Source organism: Tauraco erythrolophus, chromosome 1 (genome assembly GCF_009769465.1).
Source record: "Tauraco erythrolophus isolate bTauEry1 chromosome 1, bTauEry1.pri, whole genome shotgun sequence".
Classification (NCBI taxonomy): domain Eukaryota; kingdom Metazoa; phylum Chordata; class Aves; order Musophagiformes; family Musophagidae; genus Tauraco; species Tauraco erythrolophus.
In genome coordinates this window covers 37,005,280-37,031,866 of record NC_141465.1, presented here as the reverse complement: position 1 = coordinate 37,031,866, position 26,587 = coordinate 37,005,280, and the positions used below count along the sequence as shown (strand labels likewise).

The 26,587-nt window shown below is 40.0% G+C and overlaps 1 protein-coding gene across 1 annotated transcript in view; it reads right to left on the bottom strand.

Annotated features, from left to right (window-relative positions):
* The window catches only part of PDXK (pyridoxal kinase), a 49,559-nt gene that overhangs the window by 8,554 nt on the left and 14,418 nt on the right, over positions 1-26,587 (bottom strand). The window contains exons 2-6 of the mRNA XM_086618441.1: positions 14,969-15,023; positions 7,103-7,207; positions 4,418-4,501; positions 2,449-2,495; positions 250-335 (exon numbers count right to left, since the gene is read on the bottom strand). Coding sequence (XP_086474567.1) covers positions 250-335; positions 2,449-2,495; positions 4,418-4,501; positions 7,103-7,207; positions 14,969-15,023 — 377 coding nt within the window. The remainder of the gene's footprint in view (positions 1-249; positions 336-2,448; positions 2,496-4,417; positions 4,502-7,102; positions 7,208-14,968; positions 15,024-26,587) is intronic.

Below are 26,587 nucleotides of genomic sequence, written 5' to 3'. Positions count from 1 at the left end.
ATCATGAAAATGAGAGACCAGAGAAAACAAGAGAAATCTTTTCCTCACAAAACTCCCAGATTTTTATTGGTTTCAAAACAGAACAGTTGGAAGTTTGTTGAAAAGCACCACTCGAAAGTAAGAGCTAAAACCCCAAATCCGACACATACATACATGTGGTGCTGTATTAAGACATAAAGGAAGGGTATCAGTCTTCCCTGATCCTTTATCCTGAAGTTTATGTGGCTATAAAAGGACATAAGTACTTACTCAGCTTCAAACTGGTTAGGAGTAATTATATCAGCAACAGGTACAACTTTGTCCCTGTAGACTGGGAGGAGATCCTTCGGCACGTACTAGGGGAGAAGAAACAGTATTAAATGTTGTCAGCAGCATCTGAGATGTGAGACTGCAACTCTCTTTCCCTCAGTTACCACTTGTGCTGTCGCTGAGTAACCTGACAGCTCCCAGTGTACTCTTATGCTGCAGTGACTAAAGTGACAGTGCATCCTCCAGCTGGTGACAGCACAACCAACAGCCCTTCTTTCACTGAAGGTGATGGCAAGCACCGCTCAGCAGACAGGCCTAACTGGCAGCATTAAAAGGAAGTGGTAGCTGGATGAAGAACGTTCAGATTCCTTCTCACCAAGGTGACACAGCAGCATGTGGAAATGCAGAGTCCCAACACGGGGAACCCTTTCTCATGTCCCTGCCTCCAAAAGAAACTACTTTGTTGTACCGACAGTACAGAGGCACTTTGCTGCGGCAGCGTGTGCCCACGTTGATTGTGTTGCATTGTGGGGCTTAGGAACAAGTAACATCCATGCTATGCGTCATTTTGCCTCCTTCTTTCAGTGCAGTATTTCTAGGGTGTACATCAGCACGTGTGAACAGGAATCAGATTTGTAATTTGTTTGGTACAACTTAATTTACAAAGCAGTTCCAGTAAGAACATTAAAAATACTTTTGTGTTGCACCCAAGCCTAACAAAGCGCTAGCATAATTCACTGCCTGCAGAATCAGCTCTTGAAGTAATGAGGGCCAATGCTCCCCTTTCTGCCTGTCTGATCCATCTCTGTCCCACCTCCAGCAGCTAAACACAGCCCATCAGATTGTTTGCCTAAGCAGCCTTAGCAGGAGCCCACCAGCCTGTATGCTCTTCAGACTCAAAGCTGAAAAGCAGCAGCTGTACATCCTGGAGGTCAGCTAGGAGTCCAGGTTAGATGGGTACAGGGGTCACCTCACCTTCCTGAGTCCTACTGTAATTCAATTTAACAAAACCTTTTATTTAAGTTCATTGTTTACTAGTAGCTGATATTCTTTGGCAGAACTCCATTTGCTAAATCAGGATTAATACCCTCTTTTGTCCATGTTTTATTTTCTCTGTTAGTCTCATAAGATACACAGGAGGGATGCATGTACACACGTGCCCATGTGTTACTGTCTCCCATTCCAACTGTATCAGCAACAGGTACAACCCCACCACGGCATTGACCACTAAGTGCTACCAGAACAACCGTCATACCGATACTGAGCTCATTCACACAGCTATGGTGAAGCAATGATGTCACAGCAACTCCGCCTTTAGACAGAAATGCAAGACTAGGTCACATCTAAACCAAGGTATTTTAAATAACAATTTTATTACTTTTTATGGCAGGAATGAGTTGGTGGGTTGCATGTTAGATATTCTGCACTTCTTCTATCTACCTACCCTATCTTCCACCCAAAAGACAAGGGGAGACCCATGGTTATGATTTCTCCCAAAAGCTAAAGTTTTGCAAGGTGACTCTACAGCTGTTAGATCTTTGCCTTGTTGGAAAAAGCCAAGGACAGTAAATATTACAATGGACACAAAATGAAAGAATAGAACACAAAAGCAATGGCAAATCTATTACCAAGTGTTTTATAAGCAACTAAACTGTAAAAAAGTACAAAGACAAAGAGGAATTCATAGTGCTTGACTAGCTAAGGCAGAAGAAAACGTGAAATCTCATTATGCTGATGTCTTCCCACATTGCATTTTTACTGAAATTATTTGCTGGTTTTCATCAAAAAGGAATGTTTCTTTGTCAGTATGCAGGCTGGTATCAGCACATAGAACCTTTCTGGCACTGATAATGTCTAACAGCTGTTGGATCTCACACAAAAAAAAGTCATCTGCATTTACATTGTGGTAAATGCATTTAAGTGGTGTGTCAATCCACATCATCACTGACAATGCCAGCCAGGCTACCAGCCAAAACAGAGCTCTTGACAGAAGATGAGGGAACTCCAGTGGGATACTTTCCTGCAGACAGGGCCCATTCAAATATGGGAAATTAAAGTGCAAACTTACTTGATGCTGGGATCCAAAGCCACACTTAGGTAAAGTAGCTTAGTTTTGGTGCTTATAAATTAATAAATCTTTATACATCTTTATATAGCAAATATTCACTATACAGACAATCCAAACAGATAAGTACTAACCATAGAACCTTCTCCATTCCATTTGTCACCCATCACTGGATCGCATACTGTAACAAAATAAATTTAGCTTTAGAAATGAGGTACAGTTACAGAGACCCTGGTGGAAGAAAAAGTTTTAGGTAACAGTAGTGAGTATATAACAGCACTGAGCACCTGATAGTTTATATATTCTCGCAGCTCTCACAGCATACTCAACCTGAAATTCATAACCACTGGCTGCCAATTCTGAAAGAGTAGGCCATGTGTCTTAAACAATTCTAAGAGGGTTGTAGTCACTCTATCCTACTTGCTTCCATGTTGTTATGACTGAAGGTGATGAGGACAAGGGGGTCTGACTGCTGGGAGTAAAGGGTCTTTTGTTATGGAAAACCCTTCCCTTCACTCCCCAGCCCAAAACTCTGGAATAGTAACATGGGAGGAGCTATCAGCTGTGAAAAGAGCCTTACTTTACTTTAGCCTAAAAAGATACCTGCCAAACATACACAGCAAAATGCTGTGTGTACATATTAAAAAAAAAAAAAAAGCATGTTATAATGAAACAAGAAAATCCATGCCAAAGTACATAAACTCGTACTTGGTGCAACAATATTAACGCACATTTGGCACAGGTTCTGAATCATCAGCAGTATTAACAACATATTCCAAGTGCCCTCAGTTTCAAAGTGAGGATGGAAACAGCCCAGCTTTGTATTTTAAAAAGGAACCCTGTTCATTGTATTAAAAGATACAAGATTTTATCTTGTTTTAGCAAGATAAAAAAGAAATATAAATTCAAAAGTATCAAATCAATGTCCAATCAGTATTTAAGAGTCTCTGTTAGTAAAAAGAGAGTAATTTGTTTTGTATTTTACAATTTTTTTTCCTTACATTAGAATCTGTTTATTAAATATATAAAGGATCTTAGAAGCCTATCTGTGTTCTCACCATCTGACCACTTCCTTCCTGTTCTATACAGCTAGATGTTTCTGCTCACACTCCAATAGAGTTCTTGGCTTTCATTTACCAGTACAAGGCTCTGAAGAACTTGACAATGCAACAGTGTTAATAAAGGCTAAAAAGCAACAAAACCTGAGCTCATCAAGATATCTCTGCTACATTTTTCTAAATGAGAACTGTGCTTTGTTAATTTTAAATCAGATATCACACTCCGCAGTATTACACCTCGCAAATCCTGCGAACCGTTCTAGACGTTTCCTGACTACACAGTTTACTGAACCTGAAGATGAAATGCTCAAACCATCACTCACAGTTTTTTATCCCACTAAATCCCCACTGACTTTGCCCTGTCACTCTCAACGTTTTGCTCAATTCAGGCCCACACTGGTTATGTTCAACAGAGAAGTCAGGAAGGAAAGAGGAGAATCTTTTCTCACGGTTTAAGCCTGATGTGGCATGTTAATGACAGCAGTTGCTAGTCTGTCACTCTTTGAGCGCTCCTAGGTAATTTAAGCAGAGGGCGCCAGAGCTGAAAAAAAGTCTTGGAGTTTAAGCTAATTTATGAAGCTTAAAAGGCACAGTGAGACACTTCTAGGATGTAACATGAAAGCATGGCAGGGCAACACAAGAGAGTCTCTGCAGCTTTTGACTGACTTGGAAATCAAGGAGAGGCTTCAGCTATCAGCTCTTACAGCCTATGCCTCTGAACTAGAACAGCAGCAGCCGGCTAGGATTTTACAAGCCTTCCTCTGATACCGACAATCAGGCCCCAAGGCACATTCTCCTTTGGATGGCATAACGCAAGAAACATACTGAAAGGCATAAAAGCAGAAAGATAAAAAAACAGCTCCCTCAATGCTTAAGCAATGCTGAAACGAAACTTCACTGGAGCCTCAGCTGGTCCCAGCCAGATCAGAGCACAAGATGGTTATGAAATGCTGGGTAACATCAGAACAGTGTTTTCATCCTAAAACGTGAAAATGATGGGCATACACAATGATGAAGCAGAAGGGATTATAATACACACCCTTACCATATACTAGGTTAGAATTCTGCTGCTTCAACTCCTGGACAATATCCACCACCATTGCAAGAAATGATGTGTCTCTTGTATACCCTTTGGGAAAAAAAAGACACTTTGAAGTCTATTTTCATGAACACTTTTTTTTTTAATTTATTTTGGATAGGAATGCTGCATCCTTCTAATTCTTTGAAACAACGCATTTTTAGAACAAAGGCATTTCAGTATTTCATTCAGGAATAGGTGGAAGACAAATCCGGACAGTGCTTGCACAACTACAAATATAACCTTAAAAATCCACTTACTATGTTATATATGAAGGGCTCATACAATTTCAAAATGCTTGAACATATATACAAAAAGGTCAGACTGAAAGGAAAAAACATTCCTTTCCTTCGAAACAGCAGTCTGAATCAGCACTAGTTATCATGTAGTAAATAAGAAATATTTTAAATTCCATATACTTTTCTCGTACTCTGGTTTGAAGCAGGTTTTTTTATTATTATTAATGCTGGTGCTGATATAGTCCAAAACATTAATGCAATGGAGAATTAATCTCTAATGTTTCAGAGCAATGGCCAATATACCAACAAAATTCCTATTTTTAGGCTTAGCAGGGAAATAAGCTAGACGTGAGTTTGATTATATCTCAAGGCCCTAATCACAATGCTAGCACCACAATATTCTTATTTAATCATTAATTTCTTTAAAGATGTTTCTTTATGTATTTATGTGTTAACTTTATTTATGATATTTATTAATTAATAATTTGATTTTCATTGATTTTAGTTCATTTAATAGTATTTTTAGCAAAGTAGCTTCTTCAAACCTTCAGCTTGGAAATGTCCACTCTACTAAAAAATTTAAAAATACATGTCGGAGATTTTTTTCTTTTTTAACGCACAAAATTGATCAGTTCTTAGATGTTGCAGAGAAGTGGAAAAAGCTTCCAAGATTTTTGGCCAAAATGCTTTGACTTATGTCTATGAAATGCTGATAATCAGTCAAAAAGCCAAATAAAGATTTTTGTTTAAAATGACCTGTGATGGTAGACTGGCTGAAAAAAAATACAGAGTATGATTAACATTATTGACAGAGGTGCAAAAAAATTACACTGAATTGGAGGTTACCTCTTACCTTGGGTATTTACTGTAAATGAAACAAATATATGAAGATCTACAAGTAATTAAGTCACAAAAGTTAATGAAGTGTTATTTTGTAAGATCAGCCTAAAGATAATAATTTCCATCTCAGCCAAGATATCTACAGTCACCAGACACACAATTACAGTCAAATCCCATATGCTGACAAATTAATTTGTTTTCAGTGTTTGAATAATCATATCCAGGTTGTTGGAGGTACAAAGTACAGTTGGGCACTATAGTGAATGGCTGTTCCTGTTTGAAAAGAAAAATCTGTCTTTTGGCCCTGAATAAAAAACCTTGAATTTTAAGTTCAGCCACAGCACAACTGAACACTAAACACTGAGCGTGTTATTAGATCTTAAGAAACTGGTGCCATTTCTACCCATGTCTTCTTTTTGTCCATATTGAAAATGGCTACACCAAACGAGATTTTTAAACAAAAATGAACAACACATTGACCCATCCACCCACAAATCCTATTTTAAAAGGCATATTAATAAATCTTTTTTTTTTTCCTCCATCATTTCTTTTTGCTGAAGGTTTCTATTTTTCCTTCTACCATTTTTCATCCCTTAAATCTGTTTTGCCAGTACAAGACAGTGATAGGAAAGGACCTGGAGCCTTTCCCAAGAATTGAAAGTAAAATAAAAAAGTAACATTTCAGCTAAAAGTATACTCAAACGTTATTTACAAATATTGCATACTAACATCTCCTGAAAACTACAATACAGTGTGATTTTCCTGGAAATGTCCTCTGTGTGAGTTTTTTCAAAGACAGAAAAGGTCTTTTGTCTATTTCTCAATCACAAAGAACCCATTTATGCTGAAATGAATTTCTTAACCTTAGTTCAGTCTATTTTCTAGTTACGTCTCCTTTACTTTGGAGATATTCCCTGAAAAAGAACTGACAAAAACTCTTCAGACACGCCACAGATTTCAAGCCAGAACGAGTGCTTTGAGTTTATAATCCATACACTTAAAGTCTCCAGTTTTCTCTGTGTATAAAGCACTTTCCTACATGTGGAAGTGATGAAATCGATGAAATCAATAAAATCTGACAACATATTTCTGTTTACCTTTGAAAAGTGACTGTTCACTGTTACAAAAAAATCAATACTGTAGTCTAAACCAGATGCATAGTCTTACTGAGGTGAAACCTGATCAGTAATCTACATTTGAGAAGCAGGAATTGAACGAGAATTGGCTTTTAATAAAAACTGCACACAGAATACTCTGACATTCCTCATCCTTTTTTCAGTACAGGCACTCCCAAAACATTAATTCAGCCTGTACATGAATGGCTTGTACAAGTCTGTAAATTTTACAAGTGGATCAATTTACCCACTCTATTACAACCTTCAGGCTGGAGAACACTGGCTGTTTCCAACTAAACAGCATGAGCAGTTGAGACTATAATACACAGATGAGACTGCAGGAGGAATCAAAGGAGTGAAAATGTAATTGCTTGGTTGGTAATACAGAGGGACACGGTTTATATTTCTTTACTTTTGTTTACATCTCATGGGAATTCCAAGGAACAAGGTCTTCTTACCTGTGAGTACATAATCGTATCGGTTGACCTTGTTCAGCTTAAGTCCTTCGTACAGTTCATGAAGTTCATCTGAATTTAACACCTGACCCTTCCAGTGGGCATAACCTGCAAAGTAAACGCCAGATAACTTTTCAAGAGCTAGATCTTCTATTTAAGATCATACAAATTACACAGTTGGATGGATTGTATCAGATATTAGCACCAGAAAGCATTTCCACTTCCTCTCTGTAAAACGCTGTTGCCAAATGAAAGCTGCTGTCTGCAGAACAGTTAACATGCTCGACAACTTCTTACCACCTCTGTTTCCCAAAGGAACTATAGTGACTACACTGGAGTTTGAGACTGCCCATTTATCAGCAAATCTAGCGGAGCACACATAAGCTCCTGCAAGTTTTCCCATGGAGCCTATACAACTATCCCCTTCCTGTGTGGAGGGGGACAAGCGTATGTTTTAGACTTCACTGGAGGAGGGTGTCAGTATAACCTATTTTTGTTATTTTATACTACAAAAAAGAAAGAAAAAGACTGACAGCTAGAAGACAAGCTTAAACAGGCTCGCGGATCTGGCTGGACACAGACATGCAGCACTGCTGCACCCATCAGATACGGTGTTCACTGGGACCTGCATGTAACAAATAGAGTGACCCAGCAGAACGTTGTCATGGATGCTCTTTAAACATACAATGCCATCAATAGATTTTCTTTCAAAAATAGCAAAGTTTTAATGCTGAGGATCCTGGAGGAGGCAAATGAATATCAGAAAGACACTATAAATAGACAAGTAATACCCACACACTCTTATCCTTGAATGACCTCTAAAAATTACAAGCCAATATTCTCAGCTGAGAAGTGGATGGAAGGTGAAGTTACTTGGGAGAAGCTGAACTGATTTCAGTAAACAATGGACCAAGCTCCATGGCAGCCAATTGCAAGGAAAAAAAAAAAAATCTTCCTTGAGAGACTCTAAACATTTGCTGAAAAATGTAAATGCACCTTGTCATCAAAACCTGCTCATCTAGACAGCAGCCATCAGTCCCTTGTATATAAGAATGGGGCTTCCTCCAGGATATTAGATGAAGCACACACAATTTAACTCTTCCAATCTCCATAAATTCAGAGTTTGTTAAAAAACTTAGCTTTTTGTTACCTAGAATTGGGAAAAGTGAATGTTAAATGAGATGTCTTCTTCCACACCACCTCCTTGTGAACACAATGGTATTTTGTTTGTTTTAATTTCTGCTGTTGGAGTTAGAAAATTCTGTGATAAAAACTGCTGGCTTTGATTATCACTCTAAACTGTGTTATTAGAGTAACTGCCAAAAGGTGCCTAGAGCCTAGGATAAGCACATTTTTCAGTTTTCCTTATTCTGAATGCAAATACACCCACAGTAGGGTGAGCAGATGGATCATTTTGTTCCCAGCTCAGAAAGGCCTAGTCTCTAAAACACGACTTGCTGCCAGCTGGCTGGGGGACTGACTCACATCAGTCACTACAATTCTCCCTCTAGCAAATGCCTTTAAAAGTCTCTGTGAAGAAATGGACCAAGTGAGGGATTCCCGTATGTTAGGGCTGTAGTTCCACTGCAGAACATCGTGATATTAGATAGAGTAAGAGAAGTTGTAGATGCCCCATCCCTGGAAGTGTTCAAGGCCAGGTTGGATGAGGTGCTGGGCAACCTGGTGTAGTGCAGGGTTTCCCTGCCCATGGCAGGGGGGTTGGAACTAGATGATCTTTGAGGTCCCTTTCAACCCTAACCATTCTATGATTCTATATTCAGAACAGCAATGCCTAACACTTAGGCACACGTCTAGCCCCAAGTATATGAGGAACCCTCAACTACAACTAACTCAAGTATTTGGCTTATTTAACATGTATACAGATGTTTGTTCTGTCACACCTGTAGCTTCAGAGAGAAACAATCTGCCCTCTTCTCTTCCCTGAATCTCTACTTCTATTAGCACTGAAAGTCAGTCCACACAGGGACACAACGGAGTAATTTTTATTCCATCGTGCCTATCAATGAAGCCGAGTGCAGCTGTCATCCAGAATCAACGTCAGCGGGCAAAAGAGCAGTCATTCATCTTAGGCATGGCCATAAAAATAACTATGATAGATTGTCCAGACAATCTAGATACTTTAAGGAGCTATTCCTACAGAGGGAACCTGTACATTCACTCTTTAACTAGAAGTTCACCTTCCTACGTCAAGCTGTCTTAAACGGTCAATGTGCAGTGTCCATGTCACACTGATCCTCTATGGAGGGGGAGGGAAACATACAGAAACAAAGTGCTACGTAGCGGCCCAGCTTAGCCTGGGAATTGTGAAGTTACCCACATGGGGCAGGGACATTGTTCAAACTCTGTAGCAATGACTTCCAAGGGTATCTAGAAGATCTTTTTTCCCGCCTAGCAACGTGTTTATACAACCTAGAGTCTAATCACACGATAGCTGGAGGGGAAAAAAAAAGCCCTAGGGAAGCTCTCAGGGAAGCCTCAGCTATTCGGACAGAAGAAAAATGGCAATGCCTTCACTGGATCTGCAGAAAACTGTGATTTCACTAGGAGCTGAATTATGTTTGAGTAAGAAGAAACAAACAAAATCAAAACTAGCAGCAAAATGGAAGCCACTCTAAGCCCTTTTCCCAGGGTAACTCCATGTAAAATGATGAACAAGGGGCAAATCCCATAACCCTGCATTTATCCTATTCTCCTGGTGGAATATACAACCAAAAAGTAGCTTCTGTAGAGGGACAGAAGAAAAAGTCAGTTACTCACATTCAAAAAAAGTCTCACTAATTGAAGGATGGATACCTTGGGGTCCCAGGAAGAGGGACTATCTCGAAAGGGGAATGGCAAAAAACCCAAATACATTCCGGGTGGTCAAAAAAACACTGCATAGCCTTGAACCCAAAGCTAGTTAGCAGGGAATGCCAACAGCAAGCTTAAATATGAGAGGTATAATTTGCTTTAGGGAAAAGCATGAGTGGCTGGAGTTAATGATGATAACAAGGAACCACCATCTTCCTCGGCTAGACATAAGAACTTGCCTGGCAATCAGGACATTTGAAGGCCCAGAGCTGCCTTTCAAGACCTAAAAGAAAGTCAGCTTCCTAGACGTGTTATCCCTATACCTACACACTGCTAAACATGAATATCTGAAAAACAGCAAGGGAAAACTTAAAATCTTCTGTTTAACTGTCCACTTACTGTAACTCCTATTCTGCAGTACTGTTTCCACTGTGGCACTCAACAATACCGAAGTTCAAAGTCTCACAGTACCTGACCAGTTGCACGCATTATACAAGAACCACAGCCAAGAAAACTAAAGAATGACTTTCAAGTTTGTACTTGGCAAAACAACCGCATCCTATTTGGAGACTACAGAGCTGGTTAAGTATCGCAGCTCGATCAAATTATTACCTTTTTATCTTGGATATTAAGGTGGGATCTTGGCTTGTATCTTTCACAGAGGAAGAAGGAGAAGTGTTCCTTGCTTTGGTTACAAAACCACCAAATAATTCCCCTCAGTGCTGGACTGGGAGAGCAGAGAGAACACTGCAAATGACGATACAGCTCTCCAAAACTGCACTTGGCTCAGACTGACTGCATCAGTCTCCCAGATCAGTAATAATTTTAAACACACAGATAAATATAAACATTCAAACATTTTTATACCCCTCCTGCTTATCTGTGTTACAGCCTTTTATTGCAATTAAATGTTAAATATTTGCTTTGAAGCAGATACGGGAATGAAAAACAGGTAAGACATGATGCCTCTTGTCACTTATCCCTCTAAAATGATAAATGTATTTGCTAGCCTCCAAGGAAACGTCTTAGTTCATCTGTATGAAAGAGAAAAAATCCCAAAACCACAACCAAGAGAAGTAGCTAATAGTGCACCCAAGATGAATTTACATAGTTTTCTTTCTTGCCTTCTGCCACTGTTATATTTCCTTTCCTCCTTTGGAATGTATTTATAAGCCTCTTAACTACTTTCAAAAACAAGGAAAAAAGAAAAGACAGAATCCCAGGCACACGAGAAGGAAAAAAAAAAAAAACATCAAAAAAACAAAAACAAGCTATCATTTAAGTATAGCAAGGCATGTAAGATTTCTTTGTTTTCCAACCCAGAACATTCTGTTCTGAGGTTTAAGTTCCTCCTGTGGTGCTTCCTGCAAAACTATTACAAGTGGCTTCAGTAACCAAGTATTTTACAGGGGAAAAAGGAAGAAAGATCTAGTGTTTAAGGCACATGATGGACAGGCAATCCGATCCCAGCTGTGCCACAAAATCCACATGCAAACTCTGGCAGACAACCTGGTCTAAACACAGGACTTCATCTTCAGCTACCACGAGGCCTTCAACAAAACCAGAAATACAGTACCAAATTCTCCATTGCATTTTTTACAGCTGGTCAGTGTGGGAGTAAAATTCTACCAGTGTTAGGCATGAGTGGAGATCTTTTCTTTTTGTCCTGCAGTGCACAGGTGTGAGCAACCGCATATGGGCAGTAGACTGTGAAGAATCACATAGAATCATAGAATGGTTTGGGTAGGAAGGGACCTCGAAGATCATCTAGTTCCAACCCCCCTGCCATGGGCAGGGACACCCTCCACTACACCAGGTTGCCCAAAGCCTCATCCAACCTGGCCTTGAACACTTCCAGACGTAATTATATTTTATCATGTATTAGACCCACCAGCCAACCCAACCACCCACTACACATCCACTAAGTGGAAGTCCAAAAGTGCTTTGCTTAAAAAGAAAAAGGAACAGAAAAAAAAAAAACAGGCTATTTGTTATGGAGCAGTTTCAGAGGTAGGATTTGGACGGCAAACTAAGTACATTATATGCTTATCATTAATCTATGAATTAAAAATGAAAATTTAAATTACTGAAGAATTAAAAATGCACCTCAAAAAAATCAATGATACAATAAAAAAAAGTAGATTTTTATTTTTGCACATCAGATGATGGGATGCTTCTGCAAACAATACAGTAAAACAGAATAAAACGCACAGAATCTTTATAGGTTGTATGACAGCTTCTTTTATTTGTACGTGACGCATGATGCCATTCAACTGTGAGTCACTCTAATCACGAAAGTTCCTCACCAAGTAACATGACAAACTGTTCTCCCAGGGGGACTGACTTAAAGCACAATTTTTCGAATTTTAGGATTATCAGAGACTAAATAAAGCTGAATTTTCTGAGCAGAAGTCAGCTGAAATAGGCCTGTGGTGTCTTACTAATGTAAGGACAGGGCAAAAAAAGGCAATAATGATTCACCACAGAAAGCCTGTTAGACATAAATTCTCTCTGCATTTTATCTTTTGCTGACAAGACCAGGTTTAAATGCAGGGATGGGGAAAGAACACATGCCATGTCCGACATCTCATACACTTCTCTACCTGTGTCCCCTCTAGTATGCCACGTTCTTTCAGAAACTGGAGTTTACAGATTTTGAAGTAAAAATTTGTCCTTCAGCTTTAACAATGATCACAGAAAAGGTTCTCAAAAGATCTTGTTCTTGTAGGACAATCAAGTTATCTCCGCCAGTTCAGTCAGTATGTGATCCCTGTGTGTTGTGGCACTGCTCCTGACAGGAGCCACAGCCCAGCACAGCAGTTTCTGTTCATTAATACCTGCAGAGGCACAGACGGCACGGACCTTGGTTTGCAGGTACTTGTGCAAGTTTGCGCGCAGGCATCGGAAAAGTCTTCCATGCAAACTTGGAAAAGTCTTCGTATGAGACCACCACGTGTTCCTACACGCTTCTCTGAAAGAGGAGCAGCAAAGCCACAGGGCTTAGAATCTACCCTTCAATTTAAGAAAGGGTAGAAAGGATTTAATGGGTAAACCGCAGTGCTAGAAAACTGGACCTGTCATAAAAGGGAGTATGTGCCCTTCCTTTCTTTTCCATTCCTTCCTCTTTCAGTCAAATGACCAATACTTCTAAATACAATTTCCCTTTTCTCACATTTAGCAAGTGTCAAACATTCAGTGTATTGTGATTCTTTTCTGAAAGCTCTGCTACTCAAAAGTCATGAGGTTGTGCACCAATCTTGGGGATTTTTTAAACACATTTACTAAGACAATCAAGATGACAGAAAAATCTTTACAATGTGACTTCTAAATACCAGGAGGCAAAATTAAAGTTGCAAATATTTTAAAGACTTGTCATCTTTGAGACACTTTCAGTCTTGGGCTATTCCTTTTAGGCCTTCTTGAAGGGCATGTAGGTGGTGGGGTGGAATTCACTAATTTGTTGTTCATTTTACTATCTTCATTGTCTATCAAACTTTGAATGAAGCACTAATAACCCTTCTCCAGCTGTGGTACTATTAATAAAAAAGATCTTCTCTTTTCCCCTCTGTTCCAAGAATTAGGTCATCCTATTGGTAATGTCATTTTCCTAACTTCAGAAACATTCAGTTTATGGAACAATATAAACCCTGTTAAGCTCTTTTAACACTCTATAAAGTTGATTTAATCTTAAAACTGAAAGCCAACAAATGACAGGTGCTCGTCCATTCTGAGCACTGAGTTATTTCATGTGAAAAAGTGGCTTCATTTCTGGAAGATTACAATAGTTTTATCCAGCTGTCACAAACTAAATAATGAAAAATCCCAAATTCCAAAACTAAATACATTAAAGAAATGTGAAACACATCTAAAAACCTCTTAAAAACATGAGAGAACCTTTGTACTGTGCCAAAGGGTACAAGCAGAATAAGTGGCTTTTTGCCTGAGCTGGGAATGATCCCCACTACTTGTTTAATGATTACCTCTTTCTTGCTTTTCCTCAACAAGCTGAGATGGCTTTCTAGCTACCTTTGAAACACTAATTTCTTCTTCCCAAGGTGACACTAAATTCCTTCAATGATAGGAACAGCTTAGAACCTTTTGAAAGCTACAATGGAGCTCAACATAGTAAGGAAGGACAGAGGCTTCCTGGTCTGCTCTCTGTTCCAAAAATTTAGCAGTTTATTAACAGAGCTGTACCTGTGAGATACTAGGAAAGTATCTCAACTTTTGTGGGTTTTTTTTCTTTGACAGAAACAATTTTTGCTCTTTTACAAGATGTTCAAATCAGAATTTGTTCCTTGTTTATTTTTCAAGACAGCTTTAAAATCTCTTTATCTAGAGTAGATCTCCCCTCAAACAACCTGCCACCACCATGACAGCAGATGTGCCTCTATTGATTCAAAATCAGCAAGTCACTTGGAGCTCCGTTACGGGTGAAAGGTATTGCTAAAACGAACATAAATTTCAGCTTTCTTTTGAAAAATAAAGTCCTCCAGCACTGTGAGTGTTAGGATGTCTGAAAGCACGATGAGAGTGCATCACGTTTGGGCTTAGAACCCAAATGTATTAACACCCCATTCCCTTTTTCCCTCCAGAATGTAGTTTTAGGATAATTGCTAGCCTTCTGGCTAGCTCTCTCTCACAAAAAGAGACGAAACATTGCATCTAGCTCAGTACTCTTCAGATGTTTGGGTTGGTAACACAATTATAAGTGTCATAGGGCCATACTGCACAAAAAACAGTACCAAAGACTCTCTTGTTCACAGGCCTGCCTGCATAGATGGCCGTATTTGTGTTACTGCATTACCTAACAAAAGAAACTCAACTCTGAAGTAGCAGAACAGGACACGACCACGTCATACCATTTCCTAATCCCAAATCTAGACTTCTGTGAGACTTGAATCAAAACATGAAAACCACATTTCTGTCCTATATCCTGAAAATGCGAGCGAAAACAAGACTGATCTCCTTTCCACTATCATGTCATGAGGTGAGCCACATGTTGAGTAGAGCTGAGTGACTGTGGGGCGGTATCTGAAGACACACGTAAAATTTTACCTGTGTGGTTTGAAAACTGGACAGAGTTCACCGTATCAACTTCAAATCCCAAAACCTGTAACAGAACACAAGAATATTTATTTTTCTAACACAGCTTTGTCAATGTTATCAACATCACAAAACAGAAGAAAGGATTCTTATTTCCTAGTGCATAATTAAAAAGCTTGAGCACTGTTTGAAAATGAAAACTGAGTCAACATACACGCAACATATCAAACAACGCAGTACTTCACTACTGCAGCAGACACGGAACAAAAGTGACACCGGCAACAGCACCAGAAAAACAGCTCTGGATCCTCAGGCTAGAGTTCATCTGGGGATAAGGACAAAGAGGCTGGTCCAGCAGCAATCACTGAAGCCCTGGAGAAAGCCTTGGCTAGTCTTTCTTGGCAAGAAAAGCAGTCTATATTTCAAGGTACTAAATTAATGCAAAACATGGAGGGAGGATGCTGTTAGGACTCCAGAAAGGCAATCTTTCTTAAAGGAGGACAGAAGAATCCTAAAAGGGATCAATGTTATGAGTCATACTTGGATTTCATGAGTAGTTTCTTTACAACTAAAAGAGAATAGAAAGAAGTCACAGAGAATTAATTTGGGGCACAATTAGGCAATCAAAGGGAGAGAGCTCTAAAACAAAGTAAAAAAAAGCCTAAAGCATGCTCCAAAAGCCACCTGCTACCTTGTATTACCAGCAATCCAAATACTGAAATATCCAAGAATTTGCTAGTGCAATCAACAAAACACATTCTTGTTGCCCCAAAAGAGATAAATATTGCAAAAATAAGAGCGTCGAATCAGGAGAACACCAATGAGGATTTTTAACCTGACAACACCTGGTTAATACAGAGAGGCACTGCAGTTCAAGCCATTTTTAGACATTTTTATCTGCCGTGAAAGAAATTCTAATGCTACAGTGACATAACAGTCTGACATTTAATATTTGTTTCCACATCCTACTTGCTCTGAGTAAGAATTCTCCTCAAAAGACGAGCTGCTATATATGGCTCAGTGAGTCACACTGGAAGATAACAGTAAAGATGCATCACTGTTTATGAACCACTTTCAGGCAATTTGCTGAGGAGGGGGAGTGAACAAGCGAAGCTTTTGCCAGTCACGTTTTTCACCAAGACGCGTGCCTCTCCCTTTTCATCATGACGGCAACCAGTTCATGTATATTAAAAATCTCTGGGTGTATGGTGCCAGACATTAGGTTTTTCCCTCACACACGAAAGCCATTACGCGATAAGCCCCTTATTTCAAACCCTGGGCCATTACAAGATGGAGGTATGTGCTGCAATGGGTAGCTCCTTCTGCCTGCAGGCACTGTATTTCTGTCATCTTACAGCTCAGAGTCTGCAAAGGTCTTTGCGTAACAAGCCTCTTCTTTCAACATATAATAAAGGTTTCTGTTCATTCCTAACCAGAAAGCAATCTTAACGTTAATGATAGCCAGAATGGTGGGTTGTTTCAGCCTGATCAAGTTACAATTAACCTCAGCTTCTACTCTTACCCCAGTTTCTCGTTTCACCTTGGTGGATTTTATTTTAACGAGCCAGGAATGAAAGACATGAGAACATGGCAATACTGTTACGACCTTAACCTTGATGTTTGCACATGCTCTTCAAATAAACAAATGAGAATACTGCTTCTAAACAAGATTTTCATCCTACATTTAATTCCTTCCCTGCGATGAACAGACCTAAGGAAGTTTTAATTTCCTTCACACATCTTGGCAACAACTGTGAATTAATCCATTTCTGTGCAATATTTAGATCGCATCTCTCCAACTATTAAACACCTGACACGACAGAACAAACTTACTATAATTTACTAGCTAATCAGGTTTACACCTAGCGCTTCAGGGAAGAGGAGCACGCACAGCTGCTTGCAGGGAGGGCTGTTATTATAATACAGATAAACACTGTACCAGTCAATGGTCACCAGAAAGAGCAGTCCTTTATTGTCTACACCAGTACTAGCTATCATTTCATTTCTCAATGAGCTTTTCTGCAGGATTAGGGATTTTTGGTTTGTTTTGGCTAGTTTATCTGCTTCAACCAGCAGAATAGAAGATGCAAAGAAGGCCACCTTCAACCTGACACCTAGCTGTCTCAAAGAGCTTAGCTGTACACTTAGTAAAAGAGGGTTAAAGAAAATGCTTTTGAATAGTCCAGGAAAGTCACAGACAACTCAAATTTAGCAAAGGAGCTTTCTCATCTGTGCAAAAGAGGCTAAAAAGCCTTTAAAGGTCTCTCTGGCAATCACTTAATGGTGTTAAGTCTACTCTGTCGTAGCTTCTAATTTGCCCTAAAGTTTTGTTTTGAATAAATGTATGCAACTGTAATCTAACACACCTAATCACACAATTCTCTAGTTTTGATTCAATCCTCAAAATAAGCCATGCTTGCTCTACTTCAAGGAATTTCCCTTTACAAAGATTCTTATCAAAACAGGAAGAGTAATTAAAAGACCTAAAGTGTCATTTAAAAACCAAAGTACAATTAAAACCCCTAATTAGTACTACCTTTGGAATGTGAGCACAGATGTTGAGGTCTATGCCTTAGTATAAAGTACTAAAAAAATAAAAAAGAATGTTGAAGTCATGTTAAGCCTGTTTATGCTTGCTACCAAGGCAAACTGCATTGAAAAGTCTCATGGAATTTCATCATTTGAAGACGACCTGAAAACAGGGTACACTGAAGTGCTAAAAGCAACTTTTGACAGCAATCATCTCTTCTACTGCTACAGAGAAAACTGTGTCCTAATTTTGGTTTAAATAGTTCATTTTAACAACCTGATCATTTAAAGTAGATAAAGAAATGTTAGCTTCCTCCCTCAACTAACCATTAATAAACAGTACTAGGAACTATCATCCTTGCATATCTAAAGGACCACACATACCAGAAACAATTTCCAATTCACTGAATTATGAATACTTTCCCTGCTGACAGAGAGAGCTGTATTCAAAAGATGTCTTGTTAAATCTTTCTAATATATACTTGTATTTTTAATTTCTTGGGCAGAACTAACTAAAAGCATTGATTTTGAGGCTTTTTTAAATTTAAAAAATATTTACTCAAATCAGAGGTTAAATAATTCTTAACCAAAATTTAATTATAAATATATGATTTTCATATGCACAGACCTAGAAAACTGAGATCAGAGCAAAACATATTGAATCAGATAAATCATATAAAAAAAAGAAAGTCCATCTCTCATTTTCGCACACAAAAGTACCAAATATCACCCAAAATGATGCATTTAGTTGGATATCAACAATTTTTCCAATGTCATAAACCAATAAGAGTCAACCTTTCCTTTGGAAAATGACTAAAAAGTATGAATTCAAAACAGGACTAAACTCAATTACTCATATCAACTTTCTTGCTTGCTGATGTGAAACACATTTAAATAACTCATTTTAATTCATGGATTTAAAATCAATCCACTCTGGTTACTGACATTTTTTCTACCTACAGAAACAAACCTCTCCATGTTGAGGTTGGATCCCTGAGGTCCCTTCCAGTCTATGCCATTCTATGATTCTATGTTTCTGAAGTAAGTACATATATATATATACACGCCAGTAAAAATTGTCACCTGAATGCCCTTCTTTATTCTATGTGCAATTGAAATGCCATAATTCATTAAACGTTGCATGTGAAACAGAAAATAAAGTGAGATCTATACAGTAGTTTTACAGCATTCGGTCAACAGAGAATAAATTCAAGCTGGTATAGGTTTATCATGGTTCACTGTAGTCCACAGTTGTCTCTACACTTTGCTCAAAAAAATACAGCAGAAGCCACAAGTAGCACTTTGCCAGATCCACCCATGGGACAAACGCCTTCATTGAGGTATAGACAGCTTCACCTTAAACCCACTGATGCACCTCTTTCCCCTTGCTTCCTGAATTTTCTTTCAGTCTGACATGTTTCCAAAATGATCCAACTGTGGGCATTAAAACTGTCTTTTTGCTGTGTGCGTACGTGTGCTGGGTTTATGCAGTGGGGTTTTGGTAGCAGGGGAGGGGCTGCAGAGATAGCCCCTGTAAGGAGCTCCCAGAAGCTTCCCCAGCTCCAAAACTGGTCAGACTGATCTCTGGCCAGGTTGGACCTGCCTCTGGCCAGGGTCGAGCAAGTCAGCACCTCTGTGAGTAACATATTTAAGAAGGGGACAAAGGAACCCAAGCCAGGCGGGACCTGCAGTGAAGAGAGGGGAGACGCGGAGGGGCCTGGCCCCTGGTCTCCCGCCACTGGACTGGAGATGGCCACGGCAGCGCGGCTTGTAGAGCTCCGAAGAGCCCTGCTCCCGGGGCACCCACTGAGTGGGGTTCATCCTGCCGGGACTGCCGAGCTTTGTCAGGCCCAACGTGGCTGCAGCGGAGAGAGGACTGAGATCTGGGAGAAACAGCTACGCAGACACCGAGGTCAGTGAAGATGGAGTGGGAGGAGGTGTGCCGGAGCTGGGATTCCACTGCAGCCTGTGGTGAAACGCCAGGCGGCCTCCCTGCTGCCCATGGAGATAAATAGTGGAGCAGAGATCCACCCACAGCCTGTGGAGAAGCCCATGCTGGAGCAGACATGCCTATGCCCAAAGGAGTTCTTAGAGGACTGTCTCTGCGGGAAAGGACCTCATGCTGCTGGAGATCAACAGTGGAGCAGAGATGCGTCTGCAGGACGAGGCTCCAAGCCGGAGCAGGTGGCTGGGCCTTAAGAACCTGTAACTGTGGGAAAAGCCCACGCTGGAGCAATCTGATGGGTAAGGATTGCATCCTGCGTAAAGACTTACGTTGGAGTTTGTGGAAGACCGTCTCCCGTGAGGAGGGACCCCACACTGGAGCAGGGAAAGTGAGGAAGCGAAGGGGCGGCTGCATGGTAACTTAGCTGCTGGTTGGGCTATAGCACTACGCTATGCCTGTACGCATTCCTTGCACTTCTGTGTAAATAAAGTCAAGGATCTCACTCCACTTGGATTTTGCCTATGTTAGAAGTAACACCTTCAGATCCTATTTGACCAGTGTAAGGACTGACCTTACTCAGAAAAGCACAATAATGCTTCATTTACTGCTTTTCTGTATCAGCTTATAAATAGTCTATACCTGCGTTAATTCCCCTGCTCCCTATAGAAAGGGTCCTGTGGTGATACTCCTGTCTCTGGTTTTGGAATTGTAGGTTATGGCAGATACTCTGCAAGTGGCCAGGGCTCCAACTGCCAGGGACACACATCATCTACATTACCGTTATCCCCTGTTTTGGATCATTTGGTCTCTTACAGGCCCTCCAGCAGAGAAAAATTCCTAGTTTTCATGCTCTTCCTCTGTTGTCATTCTCTATAAATATCATTTGCCTACAGAACTGCAAATCCTGGGCAAATATAGATCCATAGTCAGTTTGGGAAAGGATGATAAGCATTCTTCAAAGGAAAAAGATAACTGAGTTCAATCTAAATCTCTCAGCCTCCAGCCTAAGCACATGTCAAAATATGTTCTTCTTAAGACTCAAACTAAGGTTTCCTATATCACATCATAGAGTGACATTTACTGCAACTGAAGTCTCAGAGGAAAATGGGCAACTCCAACATATTTTTTTAATTATCTTCAAGCAATGAAGGCAGAACTGTTACATTTCCAAAAATAAATCACAAAACATCAAAATCAGAGGAGTTTTGTATTTGGAAGGCAGAGCTGGCAGGTTTGAATGACACATTTCAGAAAAATATTTGGAAGATTAAATCAAAATACACACACTGGAGCAGAAGGCATTTGAAGAAACAGCTATCATGAAACACATACTCCAACAATACGCATGAGATCAAATTGGGCTTAGTTCTTCCTCGAAAATAAAAAGGGACAAACATCACCTCCTTCTTCCCACAGTGCAGAAAGTGCTATCCCAGCCTTGCAAGGAGAAGGTGCATCACCCCTGCAGGCACCTTCTCTACAGAACTACTAAAATGCACATCTTTGAACTAACAAGTGCTCAAGGGAAAAATCAACATGCAAGAAAGGAAGAGACTTCAAAATACATGAACAGCCTCTAAAACTGTTGACTTTTTTGGAAAACTGGACCAACTGCCTAGTTTTTCTAAAAGCATAAAAGCAATTTAAACTTATATCTAGTTATCAAGCCACAAATAAGAAGCCAAAAACTTGATCTCCTTCAGGATTCAAATTTCACAAAGATACCAATTGTTTTATTAGTACAACAACCTAAAAACCTAGACAGATAGAAAATGTCTTGTGTTATATGGGTTACATATATAGCTAGATCTCAGTGCTGGTTCACCTCTAAAAATGTCACTGTGTTAACACATGAATTAGAACTTTGTTTAAAATTTACAGTCTTTCTTCCTCTCCCTTCCAGAAGACGTTTCAATCATACATATACTGAAACATGCTATTTCTTCACTGCAAAGAACTAGCACCTAAGATTGCTAGAAATGAAAGATTACAAGCACACATTTCCTTCAACAAAATAGCCCAAGTTGTGCCTGTTCTGTAAAGGGGGGGCACTGTGAAACAAGAGAAAGAAAACTACTTCACATTATGGAAATTTGTGAGTGTAGCAACAGAGAAAATAACAGGAAGACTTTGAAGCAAACGCAACAACTCCAATTTAGTTTTAATGACTGCTAAGCTTTATGTTTGTGTAATCTACGTCATGTACCAGTGGTCTGGAGACAAATAAAAGTATTCATTACTCAGCAAGATCATGGAGCAGATCCTTCTGGAGACTATTCTAAGGCACGTGGGAAAAAAGGAGGTGACTGATTACAGCCGACATGGCTTCACTAAGGGCAAATTGTGCCTGACAAATCTGGTGGCCTTCTACGACAAGTTACAATAAGGGAAGAGCAACTGACATAATCTACATGGACTTGTCCAAAGCATTTGACACTGTCCTGCATGACATGCTTGTCTCTAAATTGGAGAGACATGGGTTTGACAGATGGACCACTTGGTGGATAAGAAATGGGCTGGATGGTCTCCCTCCAAGAGTTGCAGTCAATGGCTCGATTTCCAAGTGGAGACCCGTGACGAGTGACGTTCCTCAGGGGTCAGTACTGGGACCGGTGCTATTTAACATCTTTGTCAGCAATATGGACAGTGGGATTGAGTGCACTCTCAGCAAGTTTGCTGATGACACCAAGCTCTGTGGTGTGGTCGACATGCTGGAGGGAAAGGATGCCATCCAGAGGGACCTTGGCAAGCTTGAGAGGTGGGCCTGTGCGAACCTCATGGAAGTCAACAAGGGCAAGTGCAAGGTCCTGCACGTGGGTCGGGGCAATCCCAAGCACAAATACAGTCTGGGCAGAGAATGGATTGAGAACAGCCTGGAAGAGAACAACTTGGGAGTGTTGGTTGATGAGAAGCTCAACAGGAGCTGGCAATGTGCGCTTGCAGCCCAGAAAGCCAACCGTCTCCTGGGCTGCATCCAAAGAAGCGTAGCCAGCAGGTCGAGGGAGGTGATTCTGCCCTTCTACTCTGCTCTCGTGAGACCCCACCTGGAATACTGCATTCAGCTGTGGGGTCCCCAACATCAGAAGGACATAGACCTGTTGGAGCAGGTCCAGAGGAGGGCCACGAAGATGATCCGAGGGCTGGAGCACCTCTGCTATGAAGACAGGCTGAGAGAGTTGGGGCTGTTCAGCCTGGAGAAGAGAAGGCGCCGGGGTGATCTTATTGCAGCTTTCCAGTGCTTAAAGGGGGCCTACAGGAAATCTGGAGAGGGACTTTTTACAAGGGCGTGTAGTGATAGGACAAGGGGCAACGGATTTAAACTGACAGAGGGGAGATTTAGATTAGATACAAGGAAGAAATTTTTCACTCAGAGGGTGGTGAGGCACTGGAACAGGTTGCCCAGAGATGTTGTAGATACCTCATCCCTGGAGGTGTTCAAGGCCAGGCTGGATGAGGCTTTGAGCAACCTGATGTAGTGGAAGGTGTCCCTGCCTGCAGCAGGGGGGTTGGAACTAGATAATCTTTAATGTCTCTTCCAGCCCAAACCATTCTATGATTCTATGATTTTTACCTCCTAATCATATTTGTTATTTTATTGTTAACATCATTTGAGACTGAAAACTGTTAACTTCAATGATTAGCTCTGCCTTAAAGTAAATATTAATATGAATTTTCATTTAATAATTTTATTTACTCTGAGAAATGCTTAGAGAAATACGAAAAGCTGTTACTGATTTGCTTCTGATTAAAATTTTTATTGCAGCTTTACTGTGCTTCTGCAGGGAAAAAAGTATCACACACTTTACAGTACTCAAGAATTTCTCCTTTTTCCTTGTTTGTATTCCGTTTGGGGAAAAAAAAAGTTAAAAACCCCCAAACTTAAATCTCCTAAGTGTGCAAGAAAAGCTATCATTTGAATTACATGAACTTCTGAATTGAACTGCATTTTACTGCTTTCCTGGGTACTAACCATTAGAAACAAACAAAACAATTTCCAGTCCTTTACATGTACATATTTAGAGGGAGATGTTTAGAGGGGGCTGAGAGATATGCTGTGGAATCACTTTCCTAAGAGGTTTTCAAGACCCAAGAGGACAAAAACCTGAGCAACTTGGTCTGAATTTAGTGCTAACCCAGCTTCGAGCAGGAGGCTGGACTGAGGATCTCCCGAAGTCCCTTCCAGCCTGGGCCATTCCATCATTTGATGAAACTGCTACGTACAGAAAGCTCAGCTTTACCCAATTGTACAACTCCATTTGTAAAACCACACAAAATATCGTCACCTACTACCTGTCCCAATGTTCTGGTTATAAGGATAAAAACCAGTTGCATGTTATGTTTACACTAGTAACTATGCCAACTTTGGCAGCAAAGATAGTATGTCCTTTGCCGTTAAACGACCAGTGGACCAATTTAACTAGAATGTTTTAGTTTGCACTTAATTTAGACAACCTTAGAGAACAATGACCTAGTTCTGCAAGAATTAAATTCAATTAAAAATACCTCTAAATTCTGCAACACGGTCAGTACATATTTTTCTCTTTGGGCACCAGGTTTATGCCTCCGGTGGCATTTCATTTTAAGGTTTGAAACTAAAACCACAAAGCAGTACCACAGCTCAAGTTAGAGGAAAAATCTGGAACCATGAGTGAAAAGCAGAATAAGGAGGGGGAAAAAAAAAACTCAGCATGAGGAAGAAAAGAAAATAAAAAGACTGTATAAAACCAGACTTTGTAAATAGCATGCATGTTTCTTCCATAGTGTCTATGTCCCCTGACAGAGATAGCAACCTGTGAGTGTGTATTTCACAAAACAAAGCTGAGACCTCCATCTAAACTCTCCGGTTCCTCCAATGTTCTTAATTTTGGAAAACACTAGCTTTACCGTATCAGAACACATCAAAACCAATTTTCCCAAGCGAGCCTACAAACCAAACGGTTTGTAAATGATAAACCCAGGGAAAATACCAGAGGTTGAAGTTGCAAATCAAGCTCAGCCAATCATTCATACAAATTCTTTTACTGTGAACACGAGTTATCTCATTTCTTGTATGCAAAATTAGAGCTCCACATCCTGATCTGGGCTACAAATGTGCCACAGGTGAAAAATCTCACTATATAATTTGTTTGCTCACATCTCAAATATGTGAGTTGATCTCCAAGGGAAACACAGTTTGACAAGAAAAGGGCACTGGCTAAGAAGAAAGAAGGAACAAGATTCTGCTAACCAGGAGAAGAGAACCTTTCAGACTCCGCTTTTGAAAGGAAGATTTGACTTGCATGCATCCATCTAGTTTGCCCCAAAATAAATGCAGCATGGCATTGTAACACTTAACTTCCTTGCACTTCAACTCTTCTGCTTTGTAGCAAGATATTGGCTTCATAAGTAAAGTTTACAGGGAAAGGATGACTCTGTTTCAATTAATATTCAAATGATGAACCATCCAAGCCAGGTTATGTCCTGTCCTTCGTACCAACAGATGGTAACAGACTGAAGAGTTAGAACAAAGGAACAGTAAATATTAAGGATAGTAAGAAGGAGGTTAAAACAGACTAGACAAACAAATCAAAACCATCCAGATAGAGCCTAAAAAGGCAGCACGGTGAATTAGACACAGAACTCCAAATCAAGGATTCAAGTACGTAAACTCAACTGTGCTGCTGATTCATCTTCCTTTACTGGGCAAGATCAACACACAGGTATATTATCAGAAAAAAACCACACTAATTTCAGCTGCTTTCCTACTCGATGACTAAATTGTGATGCCTAGGAACGATTCAAAGTCATGACGCCCAGGCAGATCTCACTGCTTTCACTTCAAGTGACTGTCAGGCTTGTCTTTATTGCAAGTTGGCTCAGACTCTGAACTACTCTCCAGTAAAATCTCTTGCCTGAGTTTAGAGCGACTGTCTCTGCAGAGAAAACATGCCCTTGCAAAGATCCTGAGAAGCAAGGAACCATGACAAATATTAGGATATGGTTTTAAACTAATTCTAAAAGAGCCTATTACCCGCCTATCTTTTAGTGTATGCTTCATCCTCCTGGTAAAAACAAGAAGTTGGTGGTACTGAAGGATTTTTCAGCTAGCTGCACTCTTGATGAGGATATGTAAGTTCTAACACACAAGATCATCACAGTCTGACCTCCAGATCATTTTGTTTTTCCAAACCCTGTCTAACCATTGGGCTGTCATTTAAAGAAGTAGAAGGAAGGCATCCGGACAACATGGTCTATCATCCCGCTCTCTTAAACATACTACAGATTTCAGTGACAGAAGTCGTAAAAAAAAAACAAAAACAAAACCACACTGTTTTGAATACTGCATGTTTGCCTCTGTAAAGGTTAAAAACATAAGTCTTCATAGAGCCCTGAGAAGTAGGTAAGTGTTACGCTCATGTGAACTGTATTATCAGTAAACAGTGAGAAAGAAACAAGATCATCACTCTGCAAAACATTGTGCTTAAACTACTATCACTAGAATTCAGATGTAAGAGCCAATGTCCTGTTCCTCACACACACAGTAAGAATACAGCTAGGAATAAGACAGTGGTCCTTTCCCAGCTGCCTAAGAACAGCTCAGGGCATTTATGCTGTGCAGAATTATAGAACAGTTTGGGTTGGAAAGGATCTTAAAGATCATCTAGTTCCAACCCCCTGCCATGGGCAAGGAAACCTTCCACTAGATCAGGTTGCTCAAAGCCCCATCCAACCTAGCCTTGAACACTTCCAGGGATGGGGCATCCACAACTTCTCTGGGCAACCTGTTCCAGTGCCTCACGACATTCTGACTGAAGAATCAATTATAATGCATTACATGTACTTCATCTGTGTGTTGCCATGATCTGTACAGTACTGTATATGTGTGGTCTTGTACTTTGTTTTTCACAACGCAGACCTTGCCACCTGCTGCTGCAACAACTACAACAGACTCAAAACTCCTCTATTTTTCTCCACAAATTAATGGCTTTTAATGGAAGTTTTCCAATATACTCAAAACCTAGTGTTTAATTTTCAAAAGTTAATGGAAGCACATGACAAGCCTAGGGGCTCTACAGAAGAAAAAAAAAAAAAGTCTTCAGTTTCAAGAGCCAGTCAAGGTTTCCAAGTAATGGGTAAGTACTTTGATTTATACCATTTAAAGCAGATAGTAGTATTTT